The 14,052-nt window shown below is 44.9% G+C and overlaps 1 protein-coding gene across 1 annotated transcript in view; it reads left to right on the top strand.

The window, feature by feature from the left end:
• The first annotated feature begins 400 nt into the window (after positions 1–400).
• TSC2 (tuberous sclerosis 2) overlaps positions 401–14,052 on the top strand; it is a 33,238-nt gene continuing 19,586 nt past the window's right edge. The window contains 21 exon segments of the mRNA XM_010002575.1: positions 401–538; positions 1,397–1,483; positions 2,125–2,235; positions 3,153–3,297; positions 3,429–3,550; positions 4,040–4,084; positions 4,472–4,597; positions 4,926–4,999; positions 5,333–5,459; positions 6,109–6,252; positions 6,480–6,617; positions 6,829–6,932; positions 7,655–7,736; positions 8,600–8,755; positions 9,083–9,199; positions 9,785–9,907; positions 10,189–10,295; positions 11,202–11,355; positions 12,497–12,619; positions 12,926–13,060; positions 13,755–13,944. Coding sequence (XP_010000877.1) covers positions 401–538; positions 1,397–1,483; positions 2,125–2,235; positions 3,153–3,297; positions 3,429–3,550; positions 4,040–4,084; positions 4,472–4,597; positions 4,926–4,999; positions 5,333–5,459; positions 6,109–6,252; positions 6,480–6,617; positions 6,829–6,932; positions 7,655–7,736; positions 8,600–8,755; positions 9,083–9,199; positions 9,785–9,907; positions 10,189–10,295; positions 11,202–11,355; positions 12,497–12,619; positions 12,926–13,060; positions 13,755–13,944 — 2,548 coding nt within the window.

Raw genomic sequence — 14,052 nt, 5'->3', positions numbered from 1 at the left:
GCTGTGTGCGTGTCCGTGGCTTTTGGGCTGGGACAGGGTCCTGCAGCTCACACCTGCCAAAACGTCCGCGGGGTGTGTTCGCGCTTCAGAAATCAGCTGAAGGGTTGACAGACGCCCCAGGTGGGCTGTGGTGGTGCTGGGCATTCAGAGCTTCCAGAAAACTGTGCCCCTGAGCTCCCCGTTCCCCGGGGAGCTGCAGGATGGGGGGGTGAGGGCTCCTCGTGTACGTGGGCTCCTCTCTGTCTCGTCCCCCATCTTGGGATTCTTCCTGTTTGAAGCAGCTGGAGCCACCAGAGCTGCTTTTCTGCCGCTGGTGTTTTCCTGCTTCAGGAGCCCCTTGTGCCCCCCCTCGCTGAAAAACCCTCTTCTGTGTTTGCAGGGCCCAGCCTCCTTGTCAGCAATGGCAAAGCCTCAGGGCAAGGATTCCGGGCTGAAGGAGAAGTTCAGGAATCTTCTGGGGCTGGGAACATCCCGGGGAAGTTCCAAGTCGTCGGAGGGGAAACAAACGGAGTTTATCATCACTGCAGAAATACTCAAGGTGTGAGAACTGAGCAGAGTAGAGGTGGAGGTGGTGCCAGGATCACCTGAGCTGGGAGGACTGGAAGGAGGGCTTGGTGGTTCTGCTTTCTCTTTTGACATCCACCCCCTCTTCTGGCAGTGATCATGCCTTTGTACCTCATCTCTCAACTCATTCTCTAGTGAAATGCATTCAAAACTTGCCTACTTTGAAGTGACAGCATTTTAGTTACTCAACATTTGAATGCTTATGAGACAGGGTGGTGGTGTCTTACGTTGGGTTGCAGGGTGTTTCCTCAAAATAGGCTGCTCTTTTTTATATAATCAGAGCTTGATGAAGGTTGTGGTTGCACCAGCTGGAAACTGTTTCTTTTTAATGAAAACCTTACAGTTTTGCAAACATTTAAAAAAAATAATAATTATTATTATTCCAGTAATTGGTTCAGCAAGTCTGTAAGCAGAACAGTTGGCACACAGGGAGGAGAACACATAAAAGGGAGAAGCAGACCAGAATCCTTTCCCACCTGTGCTGACCTGCTGGGGAGCTGGACCTCATGTCCCTCCTTCCTCTGCCCTTCTCCCATGACCTGGGCAAGTGCCACAGCCGGGGGGTTGCTGACTTATCTCAGGATCTTGAGATGATCTGTCCTGGAGGTGAAAAGCTGCTTGGCTCCAGTTCTTTGAAAGTTCTAGTTTTGACAAATCATTTGCTGATGGAAAATGTTGTGGAGGAATTCCTGAAAAAACTCCAGTGATGACTAATGGTTTAGATCATTCTGGGCAAATGTGTGATTTATTTTTCTGTGGTTCGTGATCCCCTTTGAGAAACGGGTGTTTCTAGTAAGATAAACTGTGGGCTTCTTTCTGCTTTTCTTTCCAGGAACTGAGCATAGAGTGTGGATTAAGTAACAGGATACGAGCAATTGGTCAAATCTGTGACGTGGCAAAAACAAAAAAAATTGAAGAGGTAAGTTTCAAATGTTCAGTAACTATTGGAAAGGTGGAAATTTAAGCAACAGCTTTGAACCGGTCTTAAGAGGCTCCTGTAGTTTGGGCTGCCTTTTAGATTTGGTGATCCCAGAAGCTGTTTTGTGCTGTCCAGACCTGCATATGGTTTAAAAAAGGTGTGAAAGGAAAGTAGTCTTGTCCAACCTACCAACAGTGGAGCAGAGAGGATGTAGCTGATGGGCTTCCTGAGCTGGATAGAGGGAAAACACTGCCAATATTCAGGCCTGTTCAGGACAGTTCATGGGAGGTGGTGTTGATCCTCCAGAAGAGGTGTTTGCTTCCTTCTCTGTCTTGTTAATAAGCAACCTCAAATCAGTTTGATACTCATCTTGAATTGGGATGAAGGTTTCTGCAACATGTGTGAATTAAGAACTTCAGTTACTGAGGTGGAAGTTGTGAGACAGAACAAGGTTTGGTGTCTCATGTGGTTCCTCTGAGCTGATGACAGGTGAGAGTGTCCCTCAGAAGAGACCTCTGCCCATGAAATCCCTGGAGATCTGGTTAATTAACTTGTCGTAATTAATGACTGACCCCCTGAGTAAAGATCCCAGAAGCAGCTTCACTTCCCTGCTGCTGCCTGTCTCCTGTGTTTGTTTCCAGCATGCAGTGGAAGCCATCTGGAAGGTGGTGGCTGACATGCTGCAGCCGGAGCGCCCCGCCGAGGCCAGGCACGCTGTTCTTCACCTGCTGAAGTCAATCGTCCAAGGACAGGTGAAAAACTGCACTGAAACTGGGCTTTGTGCAGAGTGTGAGGGTGGAAAACACTGGGTGGCTCTTCATAGAATCACATCACAGAATGGTTGGGGTTGGAAGGGGCCTTATAGATCATCTAGATCCAACCCCTTCCCTCCCCTTCAATCTTTGTCGCAGCTTCCCGTGTTTATTTTGGTGGTGCCCAGTGAGTGGGAGGAGGAATCACTTCAAGTCTTGGTTTGACTTCACAGCAAAACTTTTTCATAGTCTATTAGAAGATGTTTCAGTTTTGGGGCAATGTTCTGGAGAAACAGTAAATGCTTAAATTCAGTGTAGTACAGTGAATTTTATATGGTCTCTGCCCGGGCCTGTTGCTCCCAGTCTGCAGCTGGTTTTGGTGTTTGGGCATGTTGAGTGTACAAGAAGTTCTGTGTGAGATACTTTTCTAGCCTGGCCAAGTTAAGCCCACTGTGAATTATTCAGATTTCACACTGTGCTGTGCAAACATCAGACTGTATCAGACCAAAGTTCTAGTTTGCAGTGTTCTGAAGAAGCAGGGGGAGGTGCAGGGGTCGGTGCTTTCAGGGAGAGCAGACCTTGATTCTGGTCTGTTGGCTTCTCTGGTTCTTTAAAAGCTGTTCTGGCAGTGCTGTGGGGTGCAGTCTCCTTGGATTCCTTGGTGTGTTGGGTGCTGTCTGTGTGTTGCTGGACAAAATGCTTCCAGCCCCAAGTGCTGATCTAAGTGATTGAGAAGACCTGAGCCCTGTCAGCAGCCAGAGGAGGCTGGAGTTGTTTTCACAGCCTGGAGGAAAATAAAATAATAACTTCAAGCATAATGGTTACTGTTCTAGACCTTGATAAGCTTCAGGCCCTAACTGTCAGTTTTCATTAGTGACACTTATTCCCCTTCTCTTTGTGTTGGTTTTTTTTTTAAGGGTGAGAGATTAGGGATCCTGAGGGCACATTTTTTTAAGGTTATTAAGGACTATCCCTCCAATGAAGACCTGCACGAACGGCTGGAGGTGTTCAAGGCTCTAACAGAGAATGGAAGATACATCACCTACCTAGAGGAAGAGTTGGGTGAGTATTGTCTCTACCCCTCCTCAGTCTGGTGGGAGTGAGTTAAGGGACAGGTATCCAGTGGTAGAAGAAAAAAATGATAACAATTCTGGGTAGGAAGCATATTGTAATGATTTGTTTTCCTTCTTTAGCTGACTTTGTCCTACAGTGGATGGATGTTGGTTTGTCTTCTGAATTCCTTCTGGTTTTAGTGAACCTGGTGAAGTTCAATAGCTGCTACCTGGAAGACTATGTAGCTGACATGGTCCAGTAAGTTGTTTGTTTTGTTTTATTTTGCTTTTTAACTCCTATCCTTGGTAAATTACAGGAGAAACTTGCAGATCAAAACACAGATTAGTAGAATCTTTTTCATCCCACCTGGATGTCTTTCATTCCAGACATTCATACCTGACATTTCTGAGAGATATTTGGGTTTCAGTTCTTGCAGTTTGAATCTGGTTTAGTTTCATGCTTTCCCCATTTCATGGGACAGACCTGATGCACTGCTTAGTCCCACAAAGGGTCTGTGCTGTTGGATCAGTGTAGGCATCTGAGCTGTATTTCAGTGCAAGTTTAAGCTAAGTTTATAAAGGAGGCTGAAGAGTTCAGTGTCTCTAGGGGTATTATCAGTGATGTCACAGTAAGAGGTTTCAACATGAGTGAAATAACATGTTCATTTACTTGTCTGTTTTGGCTCTTTGTAATTTGCCTAAAATCATACCAAGCAGGCAATTCTAATTAAATGTTCTTTCCTAACAGCAAGATATGCCTCTTGTGCATTCAGACTTCATCATCTGTGGACATAGAGGTGAGTAATTTGAGTCTCTCTTGGTACTTTAGAGTTCTTTGAAACTGTAACTTTTAGAAACAAAATCAGATCATCAGACTCCTGGGTTGTCCTCATCTTACAAGAGAGCTAATACAATGTTATGAGGTGTTTGTAAACCTTTGGATCTCATACACCAGGAATAATGTTATTCTAAAACAAACAGAGCTTTGATAAATTGGATAAATCAGTTTTCCAACAGAGCTTTTTATGGTTTATTTTCTGTCTTACAATGATTAAAAAAAGAAAAAAAAGACATCTCTGTATCCCTTTTGACTTCCAGAAGATTTCCTGGTCTGCCAGGTTAGGATTTGACCCACTTCACTCTTACAGAAGCATACAACCATTTTGTCCTTCTCTTTCCCAAAGATTTCCTTGCAAGTCCTGGATGCAGTTGTGTGCTATAACTGTCTGCCCTCGGAGAACCTGCCGGTGTTTATCATCACTCTGTGCCGAACCATCAACGTGAAGGAGCTCTGTGAACCCTGCTGGAAGGTCACAGCTTTCTTCTGTTTTGGTTTTTAACAAGTTCACTGTTTTGGCCTCATAGATGAAGTGTCAGATGTGCCTATTTCAAGAGAAAATTAAAAGTTGATTCAAGTCAAGGGAGCAGCACACTGCTCCTGTAGGTCTTGTCCTGCCTTGCCCTTGGAATTCACCCCCAGTTTCCTCTCAGTTGAGGTGACAGGCTTCTGTTGTGGCATGGAAGGGGCTGGACACATTTACTAGCTGTAAGGGGGCATGATGGGGACAGCTAATTGCAGATTAAGGCTGATGAGCGTTTTACCAATTAGATATTGAAGTGTCTTCTTTGAATTTGCAGCTTATGCGCAACCTTCTGGGAACTCACTTGGGACACAGTGCCATCTACAACATGTGCAGGATCATGGAAGACAGGTAAAGGTGTATCTAACAAAACCCCAGGAACTGGATAGAGGTCTCATTGAGATGGGTGGGGAGTCACTGACCTCAGCAGAACAAGGTGAAGGTCCTGGTGCTTAGAAATTAATTCCTTTCCTACTGATGCTGCTGAAGTGCTCATTTTTTTAATCTTCCTTTGCTTGAGGTTGTACGAAATGATTCTCTGCTTTTCATGCATGTGAACTGCTGTGTAAGGCTCTGATGTACAACAGCTGGGAGTTCCTGTTGTGACAGTGTGTATTCCTGTGGATTCTTGTATGCTAAAATAGTTGTAGGATGATCTAAGGCCTCCCTTCCATCTATCCCTAGAGCTTACATGGCAGACGCAGCGCTGCTGAGAGGAGCTGTGTTCTTTGTGGGGATGGCTCTGTGGGGTGCTCATCGCCTCAACTCCCTCAAGAATTCCCCAACTTCAGTGCTGCCTTCGTTCCTCAAGGTAGGATGGGATGCTGGGGGAACCTTGTACATCAGGTGGACATCTGGAGCTGTACAGATGAAGAACAAAAATGTGATCTCCTGCACCAAAGAGATCTTTGTATGGCTGAAAGCCAAGAGGCAGCAGTTGGGGATGGGGAGAAGCATGGGGAGACAGTGAAATAGCAGAGGATTCAGGTTGGAAACTGAGGCCTGCTTCTGAAATAGTTTTGGCCAGAAAAGCAAAGTCTGAATTATTTTTATCAAATATCTGCATTGTGAGTACTTTGGCTTAAAAAAGAAAAACAAAGCAAAAACTCTGATGCTTTCCAATGTGTGGTACAACAACGAGGGCTGGTGTCTTCAGGGACAGCTTCAGACCTCTCTTAGAATTTTCCCAACCAAGTACACTGAGCAGGATTTGGGAGTGTTCACCTCCTGTGTCTGCTCTGTCAGGCAGGTCTGTGACATCTGATCTACAGCTGTTTGCAAGTGTCTGACTGCACTTCATAAAATTGTTCTTGGCTTTGCCCTTTGTGTGTACAGACTTGAATATATTCACCTCAGACCTTCAGGCTAAGTTCTTGATTAGTGAGGTGTGTTTCCTTTGAGTTTAGGAAGGTTTCTGATCACTGCTTCCCAACTGTTCACTGCAATGCTTGGTGTTCCAGGCCATGACTTGCCCCAATGCAGTTGTGTCTTATGAGATAGTTCTGTCCATCACACGCCTGATAAAGAAGTATGGGAAGGAGCTGCAGGCTGTAACCTGGGATATCCTGCTGGACATCATGGAACGATTGCTGCAACAGCTGCAGGTAAGTGCTGAGCCTCTTTTGATGTGCTTTCAACCAAAAGACCTTGCCAGAAATGGTTTTGCAAACTGATCTCCTGGTTGTGTGCTCCAGTGAACTCTGAACCCAAAGGAAGGTTTAACCCAGTTCTCAATACTCAGCTTCTCAACCGAGTTTGCTGTTTGTATTTCAAAGTCAGCACTTTCTAGTGAGGTAAAAGTATTTTAGGAATGTTTTTGTCTCTGTTTCAGTGTCTGGAGAGCCAAGAACTTAAGTCCATTGTACATGATCTTTTGACTACAGTAGAAGAACTCTGTGACCAGAATGACTTCCATGGCTCTGAAGAGAGGTTTTTTGAGCTGGTGGAAAGATGTGCTGATCAGAGACCAGTAAGACTTGACTTATTGTCTCCCTGTGCTGCCAGTTGAATCTAGTTTGTTACTCAGTACAGTTGGAAGTTGAGAGTCCTAAAATAGCAAGTGGTCAGAAAATCATGGCAAGGGCTGACATGAGCCATATTCTTGGGGAGGGGGTTGAGGGAAGGGTTATGTTGTATTTGCTTATACCCTAAAAAATAAATTCTTGATCTTTCCATGAAAGGAATCTTCTGTATTAAACTTGATAACATACAGAGCTGAGTCCATTCATCCTGCCAAAGATGGCTGGATCCACAACCTGCAGTTGTTAATGGAGAGATTCTTCAGGTATGAAATCACAGCTTTGTGAATACAAGACACTTTCAAATATTTCTTGCCCCATTTTCATATTAGTTATATTTTTTTCTGAAGTTCTAATGTTAGTAAATGACTGTTAAGAAGTATGGGAGTTCCAGGGCACAGTAAATGAAAGGATTTTGTTGAACAGAAGAAAATCTTTCCACTGAGTTACTTATACAAATGTTGGCCTTTTTCTTCCTCCATTGCCATGGGGTGGTGCTATTCCAATTAGCTTGGGCAGTTCTGTTCCAGTCCACAGCCCTTTGTAGTTCTGACACCAAATAAGACTTTTATGTTAAGCATCAGGATTGTATATGGTTATCCAGCATGAAAGTTATCTGGTTTGGAACTGGTATTCCTGAAACTATTTTTGGGATCTAAAATACCAACAGAGAGCAGTAACAAACTTCTGTCTCATCTGTGAACAGAGCACTTGTTCTTCTGACATGTGCTTCCTAGTTTGGACTGGAAATGGGAAAACTGCAGTTCTAGGTCTCCAGAGGAAGTAAAAGTTGAACTGGGATTCCAGTTTCCAGTTGTCCATGAGTCTGGTTGTGTATGTAGAGACATTAACTGTAGGCTCAGCTGATCTCTAACAGTTACTATTCTACCTCTTAAGTTGTATTTTCGTTTACTTTCCTTTTCTCCTCCCCCCCCTTCCCTAAATATCAGCAACTTACTTCATCTTGAATTTGCTCTCCCCATTTTAGGAATGAAAGTCGTAGTGCAGTTCGTATTAAAGTTCTGGATGTCTTGTCCTTTGTCCTGAGCATTAACAGACAGTTCTATGAGGTGTGTGTTTATCTGCTTCTGATCATCACATATCAGATCTTAAGGGGGTGGGAAAGGCTGTGGTGAGGAATGTTTTATGGTGTGCTACAGGTTGTCCCTGCCACTGAGGAATGTGCTTAAATGTGGGAGATAACATGTTAGGCATGATTCTTTAGGTTTCTTGTAGGAGGACTTGCCTTTTAGTTGTCCTTAGTTGGACCCAGGTATGTGCAACTTGCAGTGGGAGCTTCAGGTTGCAGCAACCAGGACACATCTGGTTGTGTCTTTGCTTCCATGTTTTAAGGTCATTAATTCCATACACATTTTGTTTTGAAAGAAAGGAAAGTCAATGGAAGAGAAGCAGGATTCATTTAAAAGCTTTTTACAAAGTTGAGGTCTGGACATAATCTGATGTGAGCAGATTGACTTGTCTTGGTGCTTTTTAATTGCAATCCAAGGTGGAAGCTGTCTGAGAGAGGAGTTAGGGAAGAGCTTTAGGAATGTCTTCAAGCCCCTGGAATATACCCAGAGTGTCAGAGGACAGGAAGGGAAAGCATGTTTCCTCTCTTTCAAAAAAACCCAAGCCCTAGAAATCCCTTGTCAACAGTTGATTTCAGCCTGGGCTCTGAAGTCTGTAGGACATACAAAAACCAAAGCATTGAATCCAAGTGCAACAGAAGTCAGAAGTGTCTGGAGGGATGGCACACAGAAATACTTACTTGGATGGAAAGATGAAGGAACCAGCTAGCTGGTTCCTTGTTAGCAGAACAAGGCTGATATCAGAATATCAGTGTTCTTTTGTTTGTAATTATTTTCTCTTTAACAAGCAGATTGAACAACTGCCAGCCAAACAGCAAGGCTCATTAACTTCTGTCCCCTTGCAGGAAGAGCTGATAAACTTGGTTGTGATCTCTCAGCTGGCTCACATTCCAGAGGATAAAGACCATCAGGTCCGAAAACTGGCCACTCAGCTTCTCGTAGACCTGGCTGAAGGCTGCAACACTCATCACTTCAACAGCTTGCTGGATATCATAGAAAAGGTGAGGCAGAGTTTGGTCAGCTGTCAGTAGCATCACCACATCTTCTGCCAGATCCTCTCTCTGTGTCTGAGGAGCCTAACCAGACTGTCACCAGCTGCTTGGCTCAGCAGGATGCTGTCACACTGCTGGGTTTGGAGGGTGCAAGTCTGAAGTGCAGAGCAGAAGGGAGCTTTAGAAACCCTGTCAGTGCAGATCTGAGCTACCTGACAGGGCTTGTGCAGTTTCCAGCAAGGATGCCTTGCTCTAGTCTTTCCTGACCTTTCAGGGTGGAAATAAAAACAAGGTGTGTTGCAGATTTAAAGCTCAAGTTACTTTTCTCTTTAAAAGGTGGCTGCACATTCTCTCTCATCTCCTTCTGAACTGGAGGAGAGGGACTTGCTCTCGTATTCAGCTTCTTTGGAGGATGTCAAGACAGCAGTTCTTGGACTTCTGATAATTCTTCAGGTAAATGCTGCAGTGCAATAAACATGTCTTCTTCAGAATGTTTTTATGCTGGGCTTGGCTTTTTAGATAACCCTTCTGCTACTAAATACTCCAACTATTGTTTTATCCACTTAATATTTTAACTCTAGTTTTGGGTGCTGTATGACCATTTGCTAAATGTTTTATTTTCTGTTTCCATTGGACAATGAATATGAGCACATTTCCATGGGTGAAGGGCAGATGTGCCATAAACCAGCAGAAAGGGAATAATTCACAACCTGGAATAGATCCCTTGTGTTTGGGTAGCATGTCCCAAGATGGTTGAGCAGCTGGGAATCATAGGATCTGGTTGGGGTTGGAAGGGACCTTGAAGATCATCTAGTTCCTGGATGGGCAGGGACACCTCCCATTAGAGCTGGTTGTTCCAGCCAGTACCCTTCTGGAGCCAGGCAGAGTTCTGGAGTCTTTGCAGAGGTTCTGTCCAGAGCCTTCTGTTCATCTTCCTTTCAGGAGCAAGTTTTGGCTTTGTTTTATGGAATTCTCAGTGCAGATACACGTTTCTGAGTGACTGGTGTCCATCTGCCTTGTGTCTCTGTTCCCCTGCAGACCAAGCTCTACAGCCTGCCCTCCAGCCACGCCATGCGGGTCTACGAGATGCTGATCCACCACATCCAGCGCCACTACATCTACTCCTACAGCCTGGCTGTGGCCAGCAGCATCAGGCTGCAGGTATGGGCAGTGACCTGGGTGCTCAGGTTGAGAGCTGCAGCCTGGCTTTGGAACTCTTGGGTGGCAGGTGGGGAATGTGTGCTGTAGAGCTTGCCAGAAGTAGAATTCAATGTTTGTTTGGCTAATAAGAGTATGTGTTTAACACCAGAAGTGATGCCTCCTACAGAACTACCCTCAGCATCTGCTAAAAATCCCTTTGTATTTGCTAAAGTGTCACATGGGGAGATGGGAGAGCATTCCACTGGCTTGGGGTCTGAGTGATTCCAGTGTCTTTGTTACAGGTATTTGATTTCCTGCTGATGCTTCGAGCTGACTCCCTCCACCGTCTTGGGCTTTCCAACAAGGATGGAGCAGTGAGGTTCAGCCCTTACTGTCTGTGTGATTTTGTGTAGGTTTCTCATTCCATTAAGCAAAAGCTGTTATCCAAACTATTTGGTGTTTTTTTGCATGAGCTTAAAGGTCCATCAGTAGCAATCTGCAGTTCTAAATCTTCCAAATCCTGATGAATCTGCTGCAGGACAGGTCTATAGTTACAGCCTGGGATTGCCTCAACTAGTAACTCCTGGGTGGATTGTTCTTACAAATCAGCCACCTACAAAGCTCTTAAATCTCAGATATGAAATTTCTATTTCTGCTCACAAAACTTCACAAAAAAATTTGCAATTTCCTACCTGAAACCAGTTTTTACACTGGGGTTTGATCAATGGTTTGTACAAATCTGGGTATTTTTGATGTTATAGTTTGGTCAGAGGTTCATAGAATCCTAGAATGCCAGGTTGGAAGGGACCTCAAGGATGATCTGATCCAGCCTTTCTAGGTACTACTATAGTTTAAATGAGATGGCTCAGCACCCTGTCAAGCTGAAACTTAAAACTGTCCAATGTGGGGGATCTACCTCCTCTCTTGGGAGACTGTTCCAATGTCTGACTGTCCTCGTGGTGAAAAATTTACCTCTTGTGTCCAATTGGAATCTCCCCAGGAGCGACTTGTGCCTATGACCCCTTGTCTTTGTCGTGGGTATCCTTGTAAACAGGGAGTCTCCATATTTGTATAAATGCCCCAAAAGATATTTTTGTAAATTTGCTAGAGGCCTGGCTAGAATAATCCTGAGCCTGACCAAACAGTCCTTGCTCTCTGTCTGCTGGGCAATCCTGTGATTTTTAATTGAAAATGCAAATTATAGTGTTGTTTGATCATTGAACTGGCTGCCAAATAAGGTAGCACTGTAGGTCACATGAATAGGTTGTTCAGGTCTTGATTTTCACATGTCTTTTTCCCCCTTTCCATGTTGTAGAGAGGCAGAGAAGAGGACTTCTGAGAAGAAGCCTGCTGGAACACTCTCCCCACCTTCAGGAAGTCCCAGTGTGCCTTCCCAGAACGCCACGGTCCGTGTGGGGCACCTGCCATACTCCATGGTCTTTGGTGTCCTTCTGCAGTGTTTGAAGCAGGTAGGTCCACTCTTAGTGCCAGTTGTCGTCTTCACATGAAATATGTCAGCTTAAACCAGCTGGCTAGAGGGTTCTGTCCCAGAGTAGGTAAAAAACGCCTGAAAAGTAATAGCTAAATCCTGCTTCTTGGGCAGAATCTGTGGATTGTTCAGATTACAGCCACCAGTGGGAGCACCAGAGCAGCTCTGCGGAGACCGAGCAGAGCTTCCATTGCCCTCTGCTTCAGAGCAGACAAGGGCAAAAATACGTTTAACAAAGATCAGATAAAATCATCCTGTTTCTGAAAAAGTGTTTGAAACCAAAAGAAACTCTCCTGCTGCAAGGTTTTCAAGTGTTTTGATGATGGATGAATTCTCCCTGTAAATGTAGATTGTTCATTAGAAAGAAAGAATGCTAGGAAGTAGCTCCATGGAGAAGGACTCCTGGTGGACAGCAAGTTATCCATGGGACAGCAATGTGCCCTGGTGGACAAGAAGGCCAATGGTATCCTGGGATGCATTAAGAAGAGTGTGTCTAGCAGGTTGAGGGAGGTTCTCCCGCTCTGCTCTGTCCTAGTGAGACCCCACCTGGAGTCCTGTGTCCAGTTCTGGGCTCCCCAGTTCAAGAGGGACAGGGATTAACTTGAGATAGCCCAATGGAGGCTATGAGGATGATGAAGGGACTGGAACATCCATCTGATGAGGAAAGGCTGAGGGACCTGGCACTGTTTAGTCAAGAGAAGACTGAAAGGGGATCTTGCTAATATCTACAAATATCTGAAAGACGGGTATCAAGAAGAAGGGGCCAATCTCTTTTCAGTGGTGCCCTGTGATAGAACAAGGGGCAATGGACACAAACTACAGCACAGAAAGTTCCACCTCAACATGAGGAAAAAGTTTTTGAGCTCGGTTGGATCTGGATACAAGTTGCCTTCCAGTTTGCAGTGCCAATATTGCACCTAGAGCTGGATGACAGACAGACAGGAACTGGTGACAGATACATGATTCTATGATGCTATGAAATGTCACTTCATTTTATATAACTACCATGGGAAGACCTACATCTGCCTAGGAAGTGGTGTCTGAAATTTGATTGCTCTTACTTGCAAATTGAACTGAAATGGCACAAAAATTTTCCACCTTAACTCCTTGATTCTTTCCAGGAGACAGACTGGAAGGTGTTGAAGTTGGTCCTCAAAAAATTGCCTGAATCCCTCCGCTACAAAGTGCTGTTTTTAACCTCTCCTTGTAACATCGACCTCCTGGCATCTGCACTGAGCTACATGGTAATGCCCTGCACCCTGTTGGTCTTTAATCCCCAGATCCTTTGGTTTCTTGGCAGTTGGTTGGGGGTTTTCTTTGAGGTTTTTGTGGTTTGATTTTTTTTCCCTTCAGCTTAATATTTTGAAGATTAGCATGCTGGTTGTCAGTCCCCACTCACCTTCCTTTTTTGTGCGGGTTGTTTTAGGTTCAGAAGTAGGTAATAATGTGTGTTCTTTGGGTGTGTGGAAAGGAAGCTGTGGGTAGTGCCTGTCTGCTGCCTTTTAGAGAGCATTTTTAGCCTGAGGTGTTCTTACTGTGTGATGTACCAGCTCACAGACAAGAAGACCACAGACAGGCTCCATGGCACCCCCGAAGGCTTTTCTCGCACTGATTTGCACCTGGCTGTGGTTCCCGTGCTGACAGCATTAATATCCTACCACAATTATCTGGACAAAGCAAAACAGGTACAGGGAAAGCAAGGGGGGTAGAAGGGATTGGGCCTGAGCCTGTATAAGAGAGCATTTTCTCCTATTAGCTGATTAGGAGATGGAAGTGCAAGGTAATTTTGCCCTTTGCTGCTATAAAAAGCTACACTGGCTGGGGAGGGAAAACACTTGTCTAACTTAGAGCAGCAGTTGGGTCAATTGGATTCCCTGTTCTCTGTCCATACCTGTTCCCCCTTGCAGGTCACTGAGTAACTTGACCCTGATGATCAAAAATTCTATTTAATCAGAAACTTAAATAATAATTTATTTTAATAATTAAGCACTGGAACAGGCTCCCCAGGGAGGTTGTGGAGTCTCCCTCTGTGGAGATATTTGAAACCCACTTAGATGCAGCCCTGTGGAATGTGCTCCAGGCCATCCTGCTTTAGCAGGGGGTTGGACTAGATGATCTCTCCAACTCTGACCATTCTGTGGTTCTGTGATTTCAAAATACCTACTCGATCAAAGTCCCATCTCCAGGCTTTGCCCTAGAATACATGCAGCATTACTTAGGGTTCCCTGTTAGTGCATTTTGTCATGTGCATCGTGCAGGCCTGGCAGCAGTGATACCTTGCAGGCCATTCTGAAAGGCTGCCTGAGGGCAGGAGGTGGCACGGCAGAGGTTTTGTTTTTCCCTGTACTGTGACTTTTTTTCCCCTTCCTTCTCTTCCAGCGTGAGATTGTGTATTGCCTGGAGCACGGCCTCATCTACCGCTGCGCCAACCAGTGCGTGGTGGCGCTCTCTGTCTGCAGCGTCGAGATGCCCGACATCATCATCAAGGCCCTTCCTGTCTTAATAGTCAAATTAACCCACATTTCTGCCACAGCCAATATGGCAATTCCTCTCTTAGAGTTTCTTTCAAGTAAGTGGTGATGTTCTTCTACTTTTGGTCTGCTGTAGTTGTGAATGGAGTGTTTGCACTGGGTGTTTTGATTTTGCATCAGCCAAATGGCAGGCACGGTCAGGGTTC

This window comes from Chaetura pelagica, unplaced genomic scaffold (assembly GCF_000747805.2).
Source record: "Chaetura pelagica isolate M959 unplaced genomic scaffold, ChaPel_1.0 scaffold438, whole genome shotgun sequence".
Lineage (NCBI taxonomy): Eukaryota > Metazoa > Chordata > Aves > Apodiformes > Apodidae > Chaetura > Chaetura pelagica.
This window is presented reverse-complemented; position numbering and strand designations above follow the sequence as displayed.